Source organism: Rattus rattus, chromosome 12 (genome assembly GCF_011064425.1).
Source record: "Rattus rattus isolate New Zealand chromosome 12, Rrattus_CSIRO_v1, whole genome shotgun sequence".
NCBI classification, from domain to species: domain Eukaryota; kingdom Metazoa; phylum Chordata; class Mammalia; order Rodentia; family Muridae; genus Rattus; species Rattus rattus.
The window spans coordinates 70,719,925-70,737,103 of record NC_046165.1 but is presented as its reverse complement, the minus strand read 5'-3'; the positions used below and the strand labels follow the sequence as shown (position 1 = coordinate 70,737,103).

Below are 17,179 nucleotides of genomic sequence, written 5' to 3'. Positions count from 1 at the left end.
TGGATCTGACCCTTTCCCCTCTGCAGTCACTTGCACTCCTATGCCTGCATGCATATGTATGGGCACAAAATGGCGGGATGAAGAGATGGCTGGGCAATTAACAGCGTTTGCTATTCTTGCAGAGAATAGGCATCCAGTTCTCAGAAAGCTCGCAAATACTTGTAATGTCAGTTCCCGGGAATTGATCAGTGCCCTCTAGCCTCTGGGTGCACACATGCATATGATGCACATAAATTCACACAGGCGCACACATACAGATACATAGATTTTTAAATCTTTTTTTTTTTAAGTTGTCACTTTAATGTCTGTGTTTCTTCCCTAGACAGAAGCTATGTAAGGACAAAGGGAACATTTCTATAATAAATGTTTTGGTCAAGTCAAAAGAATTGAAATATATCAAATAACCAAAGCAATGCTCAAATCATCACCAACAGGACCTGCACTTCTGGCTAAGTCATCTCAGAATCCCAACTCTAACTACAAACAATGCAAGCCATGCGATTAGATGAACTTACGGACAGACAGACAGACACAAATGCCTTCGGGGGCGATTACAGAGCCCAGCTTGTTCCAGGACCATCTTTGCTGGAGATTCTTATAGAGTGGACATAATTTACCTCTACTGCAGAAATGTCAAGAGACAAGGGCTACAGTGAAAAGCATGATCCCTTCCTTGATGAGAAATCTCAGTCTCCATGAAAAGAAACACTTTAAGTTAACTAATTAACTAAAGCCTGTCCCAGACGTGATGGCAGCTGAGTCTGAAGGGAGAGGTGGTAGGCAGGAAAGGGCGGTGAGAGAGAGAACCCACTCGACTGGTTCTGAGCTTCATGTGTGGAGGGTACCATGAACCTGCTCACACAGATCTATGGCCATGTAGAGAATGTGTTCTCTACATGGGGGGAGGCGGGCACGTGCCATGCAGCACATGTGTGGAAGTCCATGAACAACTGTGGGGTTGGTTCTCGCCTTCCACCCTTTTGTGGGTTCCAGGGATCAAACTCAGGTCAGGTTTGCAGTGGTAAGTTCTACACACCAAGCCACCTCGCCCACCAAAGTACGGGTCCATGCTAAGAAAAACAAAAACTAACACTAGACCAGAAGGCCGGTAACATGACTTAGTGAGGAAAAGAAAAGGTGTTCATTCCCACTGTGAGTATAATTCCTGAAAACCACGTGGTGGGAGAAGACTGACTCCCACAAGCTGCTCTGACCTCCACACGTGTGCCATGGCCTGTGCCACAGACACAGACACACACACACACACACACACACACACACACCCCAGCTGATGAGTATTCCTAATTTCCCCATGGGCTGGGACTAAGAAATGACTGCAAACATACTACCTAATTGGTACCATTCATGAAAGGCTCCAGGGACTTGAATACTGTATACACTCTGGATCGCAAAGGTCTAACAGTTTGTATAAAGATATTGCATAGATAAACATGAAGTACTTTGAAGACACAGGAAGTGCCAGGACTACCAGGAAAGAAATACACTATATTTTAACTTTTTCATCAAGATAGACTGAAAGCAAGCCTGATTTTATTGTCAAAAGAACAGGAAACTCCTGAGGAGCACCTCTCTGCTCTCTGACTCCTCACTACACTTGAGGAGCACAATTTTGAGTATGCTGCATAGACAGAGAAAATGACTCTGTGGCTAATGGCCAGCATAGTGTGAAAGAGTGGTGTCACTCTAGATATCATGTGACCTTTGGATTCACACAGAGTCTTCCTTGGATGATACACCTCTCGTTGCAATGTAAGGAAAGGGATTGTCATGGTTCACAGTTTGGGAGTACAGACCATCACGACTGGGAAGACAGCAGCAGGAGCCTGAAGCTGTCAGTCACATTGTATCTAGAGTCAGGAGGCAGAGGTGAAAATGTTCTTCCATTCATGTTCAGGGTGGGTCTTCCCACCTGAGCTAAAACCCTTTGGAAATGACCTCACAAACACACCAAGATGTTTGTCTCCTAGGTGGTTCTGAATCTCAGCATCACAGATATGATAGACAGGCCCCTTCTCTTTATCCGTCCTCCTCTGTCTTCCCACAGTTCCTTGCAGGACACCTGAGAGTTTGGGGGTGAGTTGCAACCAGTCCCTGAGAAACATCTCAGTATAAAGACACAATCACTTTTAGGTTATGTTTGTCTCGTTTTTGCTTGAGTCAGGGTTCTCACCATATGGCCCAGGCTGGCCTAGAACTTGCAGTGTAACCCAGACTATACTAGAAATTTAAGTCCTACTGTTTTGTCCTCCCTGAGGCTGGGACACAGATGTGCTCCACCATGTCCAACTTGTCCCTATCCTGCCAAATGTCACTCTTGACCAGTGTTAAAGAGGAAAACAGTGTCCACCTAGCACCTCCTTGAGAATAATTCATTCCTTGACAACAGTAGGAAGGAGTCAGTCATAGTTCTTGGTGCATAGAGTTCTTTACTCCAACCCAAGGGAACTTTTCCCCCCCGGTTGGTGGCTTTGCTAAAGGATTGAAGTCTACAGCCCTTGTCTCACCAGTGGTTGGTGTCTCTTTTCCCTGGAGTGTGTCCTGAGACCCAATTTAGAGTTTGTTGCAATTCAGCAACCCCACATTTTGCATAAGAGCAAATTGCATAAGGTAGCAGCTGATGAAGACTGAAGAACGGCTCGCAACGTGCATTGATGTCCTCATTTTCTCAGCTTCAAGAGTCTGACTTTGGGGAAGAGTTTGCAGTGAGAGCTAAGAGTGTGAAGTGTCCAGGTGCCCCCTGTGTGACCCAGGCTAACCTCGGGCTTCAGAGCTAAAGCAATTCTCACAGCACAGCCTCTCAAGTAGCGAGGACTGCAGGTGAACGCCACCATGCCTAACTTAGGAGTTGGATTTTTTTTTTGTCAGAGCTCAGAGTTCATAAGAGACTTTTTTATTGGCCTCTGAGGAATTTGAGCAAGTTAGGTAGGTATCATATATTTTTTTCGAATTTTCAGAAAAAGAGAAAAGTCTTCCAAATAAAACTGCAAAACACAATATTTTGAAGAAAGAAAGGGAACACATTTTTCCTTTCCACTGTCTCAAAGATTAGGGGCATCATCTATGAAAAAGTAATAAATACGTTTTTGTACCTCCCAGGAAGCGGCAACCAGCACTATAGTAGTCCATCCTGGCTAATTTAGGACAGTGAATATGCTTGCTCAGGCTGCTCTTAATGTATCCTAACCCAAACCACTAGATGGGACTCACCTTGTTACGTGTTATTTGTCACACTCGTAATAATTGAAAGGTAAGCCTTAGTCTTACCTTTCAAAAACCCGCTGCAAAATGGCATGTAATGTCAATGGTATCGTGAATGGGCTGTGGCTAGGAGCTGGCTCTGTAACGATCCTCTTGGCAATAGTTTTAGCGCTAAAACGGAGTGGTGTGGCCATTGACAAGACACACCTGCTTCTGCAAACAACCCAATGAAACTCACTGGGTCACCCGCAGAGAAGAAAACCAAACTCAGAAGTAGGAGGGGACCAGGTAGAACAAGGAGGGGTGGGGAGCCAATGGGAGGAGGGGGACAAGGGAGACAAGAGGGACGACAGGGGGAAGGATATGATGAAAATGCATTGTGGACACGGATGAGTATGTATAGTTAACCCATTGTTACCTGCAGATAGCAACACACGACACGGAAACACTTCTAAAACGAAGAGAAAACTCGGTTGGAGCACAGAACCAAGCTAACCAGAGAACATGGAAGCTTCTTTCTCAATTCAGATCACAGTCTGATCAAAGGCGAAGTGTAGCAAAGTCCTAGGTCTCAAAGCCTCAGAACACCAACTGCCTCTTGCTAAAAGCAGGTCATACAGTCTCAATCCGTGTCTTGTGGACAGTTTCTCTTAAGAAAGTGTCAGGCATAGTTTCTGTAGATTTCAGAAAGTCAGATTTCAACATTTTTCCAAGGGAAAATCACCCAAGAGGCTCAGGGCATTTTTTTAGTGTGTGTGTGTGTGTGTGTGTGTGTGTGTGTGTGTACGCACAAATGCCCTGTTGTTTGTGCAGACATCAGAGGACACCTGTGGAGTTGATTCTCTCCTTCTGCACTCACCTGTTCTCCAAGGATCCAACTCAGACGGTCAGGTTTACATGGTAAGCGCCTTTACCTACTGAGCCATCCTGCCTGTGCTCGGAGCTCTCTTTTGTTTGCATGATTTTTGTTTTGTTTGTTTGGGGGGTGGTTTTTTCTTTTTGTTTTCTTTTTCTTTTTGTTTTTAAGAGGGTCTCTCTATCTAGCCCTGGCTGTTTCTACTTACTATGTACACTGAGCTGGCTTCACAGAGATCCTCTGCCTCTCAAGTGCTGAATTAAAGGGATTTGCTAGTCAGGGGAGTCTTAAACATACAACCCCAAAGGTTTTCTCTCAACAGATCTGCATGGGACATGTAAGACTCTTCACCCATGAGAAAAAGTGTCACAGGTTATTGTCTGATGCGATCAGAAGTGAGCATCAAATCTCTCCAGTAACAGACTAAATAAAACTGGCAAAAAGCGAAGATAGCTCATGTGTAAGTTAAACCAAAGGTTTGAGCAAACTGGGGGTTCGGCCTATGGTACGAGGGAGTTGAAGTGCTGCGAATATCTGTGTAATGTTAGGTCTTGCTGGCGGCATTCACCAGGGGACCCAGTGAGCCCACTCTACCTTAATCTGAATGCTGGGGTCAAAAGGATAAACATTCATATATCAGTTTTGTTTGTTTTGTGTAAAAAAAAAATAAGTTTCCATTAGGAAAAAAAAAATAGGAAGAAAAGGCCAAGGTTGTAACTCAAAGGTAGTTTGCCAAGCATGCACGAGGCCTGGGCACAATCCCTAACACACAGAAAGGTCAGGTCGGACAACATGGCAAGGTCTTAGAAAAGAGAGAGGAGAGAGATTAGGAAGGAAGGGAAGGGAGGGGAATGAGAGGGGGAGAAGGGAGGAGTATGAGAGACACAAAGAAAAAATAAAGGAGGAAGAGGAGGAGAAGCTGGGAGAGAAAGAAGGAGCAGAAGTGAGGAAGAAGGAAGGAAGGACACCCATAGGAAAGTAGATAATTATCTTTGTATAAAGGGTATGTGAATACGTAACTCATAGAAGAAGATAGACCACCGACCCCTGAGGCTTGAAAGAGCTCGCACTCTTGGCCGCGTCTTCAATCCTGCCTCTAGTTCCTGCCCCGGCTTCTCTGGATGATAGATTACAAGATATGAGATGAAATAAACTCCTTCCTCCCCCCCCAAAAAAAGAGCTTGCCCTCACCAGTACCTAGACAAAGCACACCGTCACCGAGGCTATATTTTTTACAACCAGATCAAAGAAACTTAAGTATTTTTAGTACTAGCCGTAACCAATACTAGCAAAGGCAAAAGAAAGTAGTCGTTGTCCTGCAGAGTTGGTGGGGGAAGAAATCCTTTTCCCACTTTTTGAAAAATGTATAGGTCAATGTCTCTGCGGTCAAATTTTCCTCTGGTTAAGGACCATAACCAAACAGCGATATGCAAATGAGGTCAGGTGCTGCCGTGGAACAAAGAAAACAACAGGAAGGAGACAGAAATCACAAACAGGGAGGGCCGTTCTGTGTAAGAAAAGCAAGAACCCTCATCTAAAGAGATGGGGGCTCAAGCCCAGAGACGAGCATGTTGTAGCGTTACCAGAGGTGAGGGAGAGAACTGGGAAATCTTAATGAAAGTGAGTGTGAGCTATCTGGAGCAGGCAGACCAGCTCGCAGTCTGTGGTGGGCATCTGCTCCGTCGTAGCTGCACCGTTCGAACACAGGGCTCTACCCTTTCTTGTAACCCCACTGACTCAGCACTTAGAAGTGTCCTCATATTTTTCCTTTAATGAAGTTCATTCAAGTTAATCCAAACTTACTATGTTCTACAACAGGAAGAAAAGGGCAAACTTCCCGTGCTAAACATAGAGCTTTCAATAACCAAGGAATTCAGAACTTCCAATCTGAAAGCATTTGGCAGCCAAGGGATTTGGAAATGGCTGGGGCGTTGTTATCACAATTCGTTTTGAGCCACAAGAGAGCACCAACAGCCTCACTCCAGAGGTGGAAGAACTTTTGTTAAAGTAGTAATGAAGTCCCCTTAATGGAAAACTTGTGATCAAAACACTGGAGACACTGGCCTGGGTAGAAACTTAAGAGGGACACTGTCAATCACTTGGTTAAGAGACTACCTCTCAGGAAGGCAGGGCTGCCCTAACAAGGCACTTTCACCTTGGGCGGTGCTAAAGAGATGGGCGGTGCTAAAGAGATGGGCGGTGCTAAAGAGATGGGCGGTGCTAAAGAGATGGGCGGTGCTAAAGAGATGGGCGGTGCTAAAGAGATGGGCGGTGCTAAAGAGATGGGCGGTGCTAAAGAGATGGGTGGTGCTAAAGAGATGGGTGAAGTAATAGTCCCTTTAACAAGGAGCTGTGCTTTCCTTCCCAGACTTCCTGCCCCACAGGGCAGCCCCTACACACTGGGAAGGTTTAGCTAGGTCCGTCCATCTTTCTGGAAGGTGCAACTTTCCTTTTTCTTTTTGGTTCTTCCCCCCCCCACCCCCACCCCCCCCCACGGAGCTGGGGACTGAACCCAGGGCCTTGCGCTTCCCTAGGCAAGCGCTCTACCACTGAGCCAAATCCCCAACTCCATTCCTTTTCTTTTTGTTTTATTTTGTTTTTACTTATTTTATTTGTCCATCTGTCTGTTTGTTTAGTCTCCTGTTTAGGTGCTGGCCAGAATCTAAGCCTGCTCCTTCTGGACTTTGGGTTTACTCATTCTTTCTTTAAAGCCCTCCTCCCCACCATGTCCGGCTGCTCGTTTACTGCATGGACTAACCACATTAGTGATTAACTCTGAGCCACCGATGATGGGTCAGTGTCACCTTAGAAAAATAAATAAAAACCCTTTTCTAGGAGTCATTTAACCAAGAGCGAGGACAGATTTGAATTCTCTACTTTGTGCTCCCTGGTGTTTTCCTTCCGGTGTCTGCCTGCATGAGTCTGCCTGTGTGCCTGCCTGAAGGCTGTCTTGTGACTCTCAGTGTCTGTGTCAGTATATCTGTATGTCTGTCTGTCTGCGTGGGTGTATGTGCGCCGTGCCCTCACAGCATCCACAGGAACCAGAGGAACGTCTCAGATCATCTCGAACTGGAGTTAGAGATGGTCGTGGGCTGTGGAGGGGCTAGCTGTAGCGTGAGGACCTGAACCCAGCTTCTCTTTAAGAGCACATGCTCTTAGCGTGGAGCTATCCTACCAGCTCCTAAGAAGCTAATGTTATGATCTATCGGCGTCCCTAGGGCTGCCAGGTATTGAACTTAGTGCATCTCCTTACCGCCTATGTGGTTCCAGTTGCCAATGCTATTTGGAAAGGATTAGGAGATGTGGCCTTGCTGGAGGAAGTCACACAGAGTCAACCTTACTCCTAGTTCACTCACTGCTGTGTGTTTGCAAGAAGGGATGTGAGCTCATGGAGACATTAGATGCTGAATCCCAAAGCTATATAACCAGTGACAAAGAGTGTTACTGGTTCTTTTTTTTAAGATTTATTTATTTATTATATATAAGTATACTGTAGCTGTTCAGACACACCAGAAGAGGACATCAGATCTCATTACAGATGGTTGTGAGCCACCATGTGGTTGCTGGGATTTGAACTTGGGACCTTTGGAAGAGCAGTCGGTGCTCTTAACCACTGAGCCATCTCTCCAGCCCCCGAGTGTTACTGTTAAGATCCAAATCCAGAGCCTGAGTTACATATCTGACACTCCAGAAACTCTCCACTAGCCACTAGCTCAAATAGTCACATCATCATCATCATCATCATCATCATCATCATCATCATCATCATCATCATTATATGCATTGATGTTTAGCTTGCATGTACATATGTGTGAGAGTGTCAGATCCCCTGGAACTGGAGTTACAGACAGTTGTGAGTTCCCATGTCGGTTCCAGGAATGGAGCCCAAGTCCTCTGGACGCAAGCCAGTGCTCTCAACCACTGAGCAATCTCTCCAGCCCAGTAAACTGATTTTCTTTTATTATTTTTTTTTCAAATATTCTCAATATGATTCTGGATATGAGTTACCTTACACTACCACGGAAGTTTGCCCGACCGGTGACATAAAGGTTATTTGTCAGTGACACAAGCCTTAGAAAATCCTCTGCTTTTATAAGTGCCAGCTTGAGGGGTTGGGGATTTGGCTCAGTGGTAGAGCGCTTGCCTAGCAAGCGCAAGGCCCTGGGTTCGGTCCCCAGCTCCGAAAAAAAGAAAAGAAAAAAATAAGTGCCAGCTTGGTATGAATTCTTCATTTTCCCAGCCCCAACCCCACCCCCAATTAATAACCTGGGCTCTGTGAATGACCGGGTCCCTCTGCCTTGTGCTCTCAGTACTGATGGAGGAAGAAAGTAAAGGCTATTCCCAAAGAGGGCCTGAGGGGCCAGAGGATCCATGACTGACAGAATTTTTTTTTTTAAAGATTTATTTCATGTATATGAGTACACCATTCGCTGTCTTCACACACACCAGAAGAGGGCATCAGATCCCATTACAGATAGTTGTGAGCCACCATGTGGTTGCTGGGATTTGAACTCAGGACCTCTGGAAGAGCAGTCAGTGCTCTTAACCGCTGAGCCATCTCTCCAGCCCCCACAACTGACAGAATTAATCTGCCTCTCTGCTTAGCACCACTCAGCTAATGACAGGCGTTGGGTGAGCTCCAGCAGAGCCTGGGTCTGTCTGTGGAATCATGTTTCTTCTACTCTCTGTCAAAGGGATACCCGCCATTCTCAGGTACTTCCCCTCATACCAGACAGGAGAGATCTAAGAACAATGGAGTGCTTCGTGGTCTCCCACGGAAGGGCATTGCTTCTTGTATCTGAGCTAAGAAAGTGCTGCCTCGTAGCTGAGAACCTCTGCTGCTCACCAGGGAGACAGCAGTGTGGGGACTGTCAACCCCAACTCCAGCAGGCACCATGCTCCTGCCTCATGACTGGCTCTTTCCAACACTTCTGCAGTAATCCTAGATCTTCTTTGTAAATGTAGAAGTAGATTTAATTTTTTTCCAATTTCCATTATTTATTACAGAATAGTCAGATGTCCAGAAAGCTTAAATAATGGAATGAACATCCAAAACCTACCACATAGTTCTAACTAAAAATTCTTTTTTTAAAAACTTAATTTTTTATTTTATTATTATCCCTTGGAAGCCTGTTTGTGTTTTTTCTTTTAATTTATTCACTTTACATCCCAATATTGGCTCTCCCTCTCCTCCCAGCACCTCTCTCCATTCCTCCCTCCCCTTCTCTTTTGAAAAGGGAGAACCCCCTTTAGGTAACACTTCCCCTGCTATCCCCCACTCCCCCACCCCATCAACGCTCCCTGTTCCCTATTCATGAAACATCAGGTGGCCGCAGGACTTGATACAACCTCTCCCACTGACACCAGTTGAGGTGGTCCATTTAAGGGAATGGGATCCACAGGCAGGCTGGCAGGCAACAGATTTGGGGAGAGCCACCCCCTCTTGTTGGAGACCAAGCTGCCCATCTGCTACAGATGTGCAGGATGCCCAGGTCCAGCCCATTCTCACTCTGTGTTCTGTGGTTGGTTCAGTCTCTGGGAGCTCCCAAGGATCCAGCTTGGTTGACTCTGTTGGTCTTCCTGTGGAGTCCCTGTCCCAGATGCTTTATATCATTTGTGGCTATTGTGAAGGGAACTGTCTCCCTAACTTCTTCCTCAGCCCATTTATTGCTTGTATAAAGGGAGGCTTCTGGTTTCTTTGAGTTAATTTTGTATCCGGCCACTTTGCTGAAGGTGTTCATCAGCTGTAGGAGTCCTCTGGTAGAATTTTGGGGGTCACTCACGTATACTATCATATCATCTGAAAAGTAGTGGTACTTTGACTTCCTTTCCCATTTGTATCCCTTGATCTCTAGTTGTGTTATTGCTCTAGCTGGAACTTCAAGTACTTACTATATTGAAGAGATAGGGAGAGCGTGGACAGCCATGTCTTGGCCCTCGCTTTAGTAGAATTGCTTTAAGTTTCCCTCCACTTAATGTGATGTTGGCTATTGGCTTGCTGTGTACTGTCTTTATTGTGCTTAGATATGCGTTTTGTATCCCTGATCTCTCCAAGACCTTTAACATAATGGGTGAGGATTTTGTCAAAGATTTTATTTGGGCATATAATGGGACAAGCATGTGGTTTTTTTCTTTCCGTTTGTTTATATAGTTGATTACATTGATGGATTTTCATTTATTGAACCACTCCTGCATACCTGAAATGAAGCCTATTCGATCATGGTGGATGATGCCTTTGAGGTGCTCTTAGATTCAGTTCGTGAGTATTTTTTTTTTTATCAATTTTCATATGAGAAATTGGTCTGTGTTGGGGTAGAAATCTTGGCTTGCGTCTGGACAAACCACACCAGGCCAACATGGTTCCATTGGAAAGGTTTAATGAAAGGACAAGACAAGGGAGTGAGATGAGAAAAATAGAAGAGGAGAGGAGTAGATGCTGGCCATGAGCATGTGGAGAGAAGTGGGGAGGGGAAGGGGAGAGAAGGGACAAAGGGGGAAGAGGGGAAGAGCAAGAGAGAGCAAGAGGGAACAAGAACAAGAAAGTGAGGAGAGGGCACTCGCCCTTTTTACAGTATCAGGCATACCTGGCTGTTGCCAGGTAACTGTGGGGCGGAGCATGCCTGGCTGTTGCCAGGTTACAGTGGGGGTAGAGCTTAGACAGAATGCTAACTGTCTGAAATTCTCTTTCTTTGTTGAGTCTTTGTATAGGTTAGCTATCAGGGTGACTGTGGCCTCATAGAATGAGTTTGGCAAAGTTCTGTCAATTTCTATTTTGAGGAATAGTTTGAGTATTGGCATTAGCTCTTCCTTGAAAGTCTGGTAGAATTCTGTGCTAAAACCATCTGACCAGGGCTTTTTTTTTTTGGTTGGGAGACCTTTAATGACTGCTTCTATTTCCTTAGGGATTATAAGACTATTAAGAATTTGTCTAATCTTGATTTAACTTTGGTAATTGGTATGTCTAAAAAAAAAATCATCCATTTCATTTAGATTTTCCAATTTTGTAGAGTACAGACTTTTGAAAAGACCTAATGATTTTTTAATTTCTCAGTGTCAGTGTTCGCTGTTATATCTCTCTTTTCATTTCTGATTTTGTTAATTTTGTTTCTGTCTCTTGGTCTTTTAGTTAATTTGACTAAGGGATGGTCTCTCTTCTTGATTTTTCTTAAAGAACCAGCTCTTGGTTTTGTTGATTCTTTATGTTGTTCTCTTTGTTTACAATTGATAGATTTCATCCCTGAGCTTGATTATTCCTGCTATCTACTCCTGCTGGGTATTTTTGCTTCTTTTTCTCCCCTAGAACCTTCAGGTGTACTCCCCCCCCCAGAAGGATTTTAGTTTATTTTACCCTCAGAAATTTGCATATCACAGCAGAACATCGAGTCACCGCAGAGCCACTCCTTTGGCTATCTCCAGTCTCCACTCACTTTTTGCCAGCACCAACATTGACCTTTGCAGTCCCCCCGACCTTCTTCATTCTGTTCTTGGGTTCCTTTCGCTGTTTCCGGGAAGTCCTTTTCTTCTCATAAAGACCATGTCTTGCAAGCCTGTGTTTAGGCTCATTCTTCTTCGCATAATCTAAAGAGTCATAGATCAGGCCAAAGCCAGTTGTCTTGCCACCACCAAAGTGGGTTCTGAATCCAAATACAAAGATGACATCTGGTGTGGTTTTGTACATCTTGGCCAGCTTTTCCCGAATTTCTGTCTTTGGTACTGTGGCCTTCCCAGGATGAAGGACATCAGTGACCATCTGTTTCCTCTGAAGCAGACGGTTTGTCATGAACTTCCTGGTCTGGATGGTTACCGCGTCATTCATGATGGCTATGGCGCCGGAGCTGTAGAGCTCAGTGTACCCTTAATTCATTACTATGAGAACTCTCCAACTTCTTTATGAGGGTACTTAGTCCTATGAACTTTCCTCTAAGCGCTATTTTCATGTTTGGGTATGTTGTGCCATAATTTTCACTGAATTCCAGTTCCAATTAAAAATTCTTAATAAAATAAGAATTGTATGAAGTAAAAAATATAAACAAGAAGGCAAATTTAGTAGACTCCATATTGAGCTGGTAAAATAAGCCCCAACTGTGAAATGAGAGGAAAGATAGCATGTGCATTCGTTTGATATTGAGTACAAAATGTAACTGATAAAGAAAATTATGCATTTTATTTAGCAATTTCAGTTGCCTGGAAAGAAAGAACATGGCCATGTTTCAAGAAAGCGAAGCCCAAAGGTCTGCTTTTAAATGATTGGTGCTGTCATAGAGGAAGGAAGCAACAGGCTAATAAAAGACAGAGATCAGTTCAGGATACACATGAGAAAGTCAGCAAAGAATGGAGATCTTGGGAAAATCAGTCAAAATGTTGGGGAAAAAACTCTATGAGTTAAATTAAGTAACAGTAGAAACCAATAAATTAGAACAAGGTGAAGGAGTAATGTCAGGAATAGAAGAAGACGAGGCTGAGAAAGTGCTACACTTCAATAAGGAGAGACAGCAGCAGCCATGACCACACCACCATGAACTACGGAACATAATCAAGGCACCGAATCCAAAAGCACCCATGACAGAAGGGCTGAGATAAAAGCTAAACTGATAGACAACCGAGCATTAAAATTATAGCAAAAAGTTTCCCAAATCTGGGGAAAGGGGCAGTGGACCCCTAAATACAAGAGTAATTTAAAAATCCATATAAATTTGACGAGATGAGAGCCTGACCATGACATACAATGTTGAGCACACCAAAAACAAGGAAACAACATTAAACCCTGTAAAAGAAAAATGTCAACTCACAAAATGAATCCATCCGAATAATATTCAACATCGGAGCAGAAACCCCCAAGGTCACAAAAGCATGAAATTACGGTTTAAAGCCCTGAAAATAAATACTACCAATCAAAATTTACTATAGTCAGCAAAGTTATCTTTTCCAATCAATAGAGGGAAAAAGAAACTTCAAGACAAGCACAAATTAAGGAGATGCATGGCCACCAAAGAGTGCTATAGCCTAAGACACTACTATGGAGGGAGAAAGGCAGTCTAAATCAAGAGAGCACAGACCAAATTTAACAAGGGAATTAAGTGAGTAAAATAGAATTAGGAGAGAATGTATCATGTCTAATAATTCAATAAACCACTGATCATGAGTCTCAAGAAGGAGGAAAAACAGAGAATGAGCGCACATCAAACCATTAGGACCATAAACATCAACACAAAGGAAACAGCAAAGATTGTCTGCAGATTGGTTTGTTGTTGTTGTTGTTGTTTCTTTGGTTTGGATTCTTGAGACAGATTCTCACTTTGTACCCTAGGCTAGCCTCAACTTATTATGTAGCCCAGGCTGGCCTCAAACTTACTATGACCCTTTTACCTCAATCTCTTGAGTGCTGTGATTACAGATTTAAGCCACAGATTGCAAAAATAAATACAAATATTTTCTGTCTGAAAAAAATGACAAACATTGAGAGTAGAAGCTTATAAATCTATCAAACAGAAGTTGAAACCAATCAGAAATACCCACAGTTGTACCTCATGAGGTAGACTTTAAGCCAAGATCAGTCATAAAGAAGGTCCCTACATATTAATAAAAAGGGGAACCCATCAGGAATATACAACAGTTGTGAATAAGTGCAGTGGGTGTTGACATTCAATTTCATAAGACAAACAATACATAAAGGGCTAATAAGTCCAGATATTATAAATGGGGTGACTTCAACATCCAAGTCTTAATAATATGTGGATCATCCAGGCAAAAATATTCAATGACGAAACTGGCAGAGAATGGGGTGTCCTGTTGTGCCTTGGGGTGTTAGTAGGCATTACTGTGTTGAGGCAATCAGGTGTCCATGCTGCTCATCATGCCTATGGCTGGAGTTTCAGACACACCTCCCAGAACAAATAAAGTATTTTTGTCACACATCTAGGCATCTGGGTTCAATACACTTACATGCAAAAGTACAGAAAAATAAAGCAAGAAATAAGAATATAAACCAGCTCTTTAAACCTTTGGGCATTTCTGGACTCCAGACAGGACAGAATTTGAGGCAGATACAAGTGTATTTCCAGCACTGTCCAGGACTGAACTGCTTATCAAAGCCAAGACATAGAGAATGGCTTATTTCAAGGAGCCCGGCCTCAAATGGTTGGCCAGTCTCTTTCTTCTCCTTGTATCAATGGAGTAGGCATTTACAGAAAATTCAATATGGTGGATACAAAATACATATCTTCCTCCAAAACTCATTGGCCTTTATCTGAAATAACTCATTTTGTGATGGTGCTGCATTGAAGAAAGAGTCTGAGTCTTGGAGCCATTTAAACAAAGCCTATGCCAATCAGATTTTCCCTTGGTATTTGTATTGAGGAGACCCTCTTCAATGTGTATTAAGAAGCAAGAGTGGCATTGTGCCTGGTACTGGAAACCTAGCCAGCTCCCCAGGGCGAGTACAGTCATGGATCTTGAAGAAGAACCTACAACCACAAATTTACTAAACCGCTCTAGCCCATAACTACATTCTAAATGCTTATCCTAATATACAAATAAGCACAGATCTCACCACCCCTTAAAAAAACAACAACAACATCTACAGCAACCAACTGTCTTTGCAGAAGTTGTAGACCATTACAGAAGACCAAACCCCATCAAAATGCAGAGAAGAAATGAGTGTTCGGTCCCCAGCCCCAGCTGGTATATCTACAATACAACTCCAACACCCACAGCCCAAGAATTGCCACAGAGGGGACATAAAGATTCTAAGAGCCACAGGAAAGGGAGTTTGCTGTGAGACTTTGTCTCTTGGAAGTGACAGAGAAGCTATGAAATCTCACATATAGTACCAGAAAAACTACAACAACGACAATACCAATACCCATGAAGTATAACCAACGTGGCTACCTAAACCAGAGCTGTCCAAGGACAACACCAAAAGACATACTAACATGGAAGGGGGATTCTCATGGGATGCCAACCCTAGTCAAACAACTAGAGTCAACCAAGCAATGTTGAGAGCAGGAGAAATTGCCCAAATACAGAGCTGTTAGTTACCCCAAGGTATGCCTGCCACTACTGCACCCATGATGGTTGTTATTGTGGTTCAAAGGCATCATAGTTGGGTAGGACAACTGGTTGCTTCCCTCCCTTGCAAGGCACCTTCTTCTACCATAAAAGCTAGTCCTCATGAATGTGTTTCCTTTTCTTTTTTATGATAACTTTATATAGTTAATTTTTTCTTGACTTTTTTTTTTCTTTTCTTTTTTTTTTTCGGAGCTGGGGACCGAACCCAGGGCCTTGCCAGGGCCTTGCTCTTGCTAGGCAAGCGCTCTACCACTGCGCTAAATCCCCAATCCCTTTTTTTTTTACTTTTTAAAAAAGATTTATTTATTATATATAAATACACTGTCGCTGTCTTCACACACACCAGAAGAGGGCATCAGATCTCATTACAGATGGTTGTGAGCCACCATGTGGTTGCTGGGAATTGAACTCAGGACCTCAGGAAGAGCAGTCAGTGCTCTTAATCACTGAGCCATTTCTCCAGCCCTTTTCCTGACTTTTTAAACAAAGCCTAGGCCAATCAGATTTTCCCTTGGTATTTGTATTGAAAAGACCATCTTTGAAAACCTAACTGAATTTTCTTGTTTTCATATTTCCTAATTATTAATTTCTGTTTTATCTTTATCATGCCCTTCATTCATTTGGCTTAATTTATTTCTCCTTTTCTAGTTGATTAAGGTGAAAACTTAGGTAACTAACTTTATACCTTTTTCCTTTTTCTAATGTAAATATTTATGCTGCAGCTTCTCCAGGTCATGTGGTTCTGCTTCATCTTTCTTCTACCTTCTCTTCCATCAACTTCCTCTGGACTTCCCCATCTTCCTCCCTCCTTCCTCTTTTCTTCCCTCTCTAAAACCTCCAGCCCTACCTTTCCCTTCCACTGCCCAATCATAGGCTCTAGCCTTTATTTGACCAGTTAAAATGGGGAGAAGAGTCACATGAAATCACCGGAGTATGTGATCTACTCCTTGTTGGGGCAACCCCTCTTTAGGAAGCAGAATTAACATCAAAATACAAACAGCACCAGGGCAACCAACAACATTTCTCCCTTTTTGTCCAATTAAAAGGCTCTTTCTCTCAGGTATAAATTGAGCATAACCATTACAATTATGCAAACCATAAAGTATAAGATAGACTTAACACCTAGTCCATCATATTTGTCAATTTAGATAAAACACTCTACCATCTATCCTACGTTAAAAGGCTTACAATTTTATACCTGAATTGTGTCCTGATTCTAGCTTGTATGCCAACTGAAAACCATCCTCTCAAATCTTTATCATCTCTCTCAATGCTAAACAGCTTGAGACTATGAGACTACAACCAGTCTTCAACCATGTCAGGAATGACTTAAATATTACCTGAAAATATAGCTTCTAAAACTTAACCAATTTGTAGAGACGGATGACTACCCAGACAGTCCCTCAATCCTCAAAACGTTGGAGCATCAGTCTTCGGTCTTCTGGCCCCAGATCATCCGAAAGACCTTTGTAAAGCAGAAGCATTAAGGACTGCTTACCCTGTCTTGGCAGAGCTATCAGTCAGCTATTCTGCAGAATTATGTTCTTTTCCTGAAAGTACTTTGTTTGTAGATGAATTGAGGCAATTCTTGCCTAGGGGCTGAAGCAACTCCACTGATTCTCAATTTCTTCTTTGACCCAAGAAGGGTGTGCTGTCAGGAACAGACATGTCTCTAGTCAAATGATCTTTAATAATGAAACGGCCTTAAATGTCATATTCTGTGGACTTCTGATACCTTTGAAGACTATCTATCTATGTAAAGTAATCTGAAACTGTTAAACCTTAACAATTCTTTGTCATTTCTATTTGAGTAAGCACTTTATTGTAATTAAATCAGAATCTAATACAATGGCCCTTAATTTGTATCACTTAATCATCCTAAATAGTTTGTAATGGCAGTTATTAGAGGACTGAGTTAAGCTTTGCATTCTTAAATGAGTTGTATAGCTATGATGTTTATCAAAGAGTAACAACATATTAAATTTTGTATCAATATAAGAAAATTCACACCAATGAAAACCTTAAACCTGCATCATT

The 17,179-nt window shown here is 43.0% G+C and overlaps 1 protein-coding gene across 1 annotated transcript; it reads right to left on the bottom strand.

Moving 5' to 3' along the window:
* Positions 1-11,407: 11,407 nt before the first annotated feature.
* LOC116913601 (40S ribosomal protein S24-like) lies at positions 11,408-11,909 on the bottom strand. Its single transcript, XM_032917852.1, has one exon. The coding sequence runs from the start codon at positions 11,889-11,891 to the stop codon at positions 11,499-11,501; it is 393 nt and encodes a 130-aa protein (XP_032773743.1). The 5' UTR covers positions 11,892-11,909; the 3' UTR covers positions 11,408-11,498.
* Positions 11,910-17,179: the final 5,270 nt, after the last annotated feature.

What these genes read in the sequence shown, in the direction of transcription:
- LOC116913601 (XM_032917852.1), bottom strand. Translation starts at nt 11,891, where the DNA reads ATGAATGACGCGGTAACCATCCAGACCAGGAAGTTCATGACAAACCGT.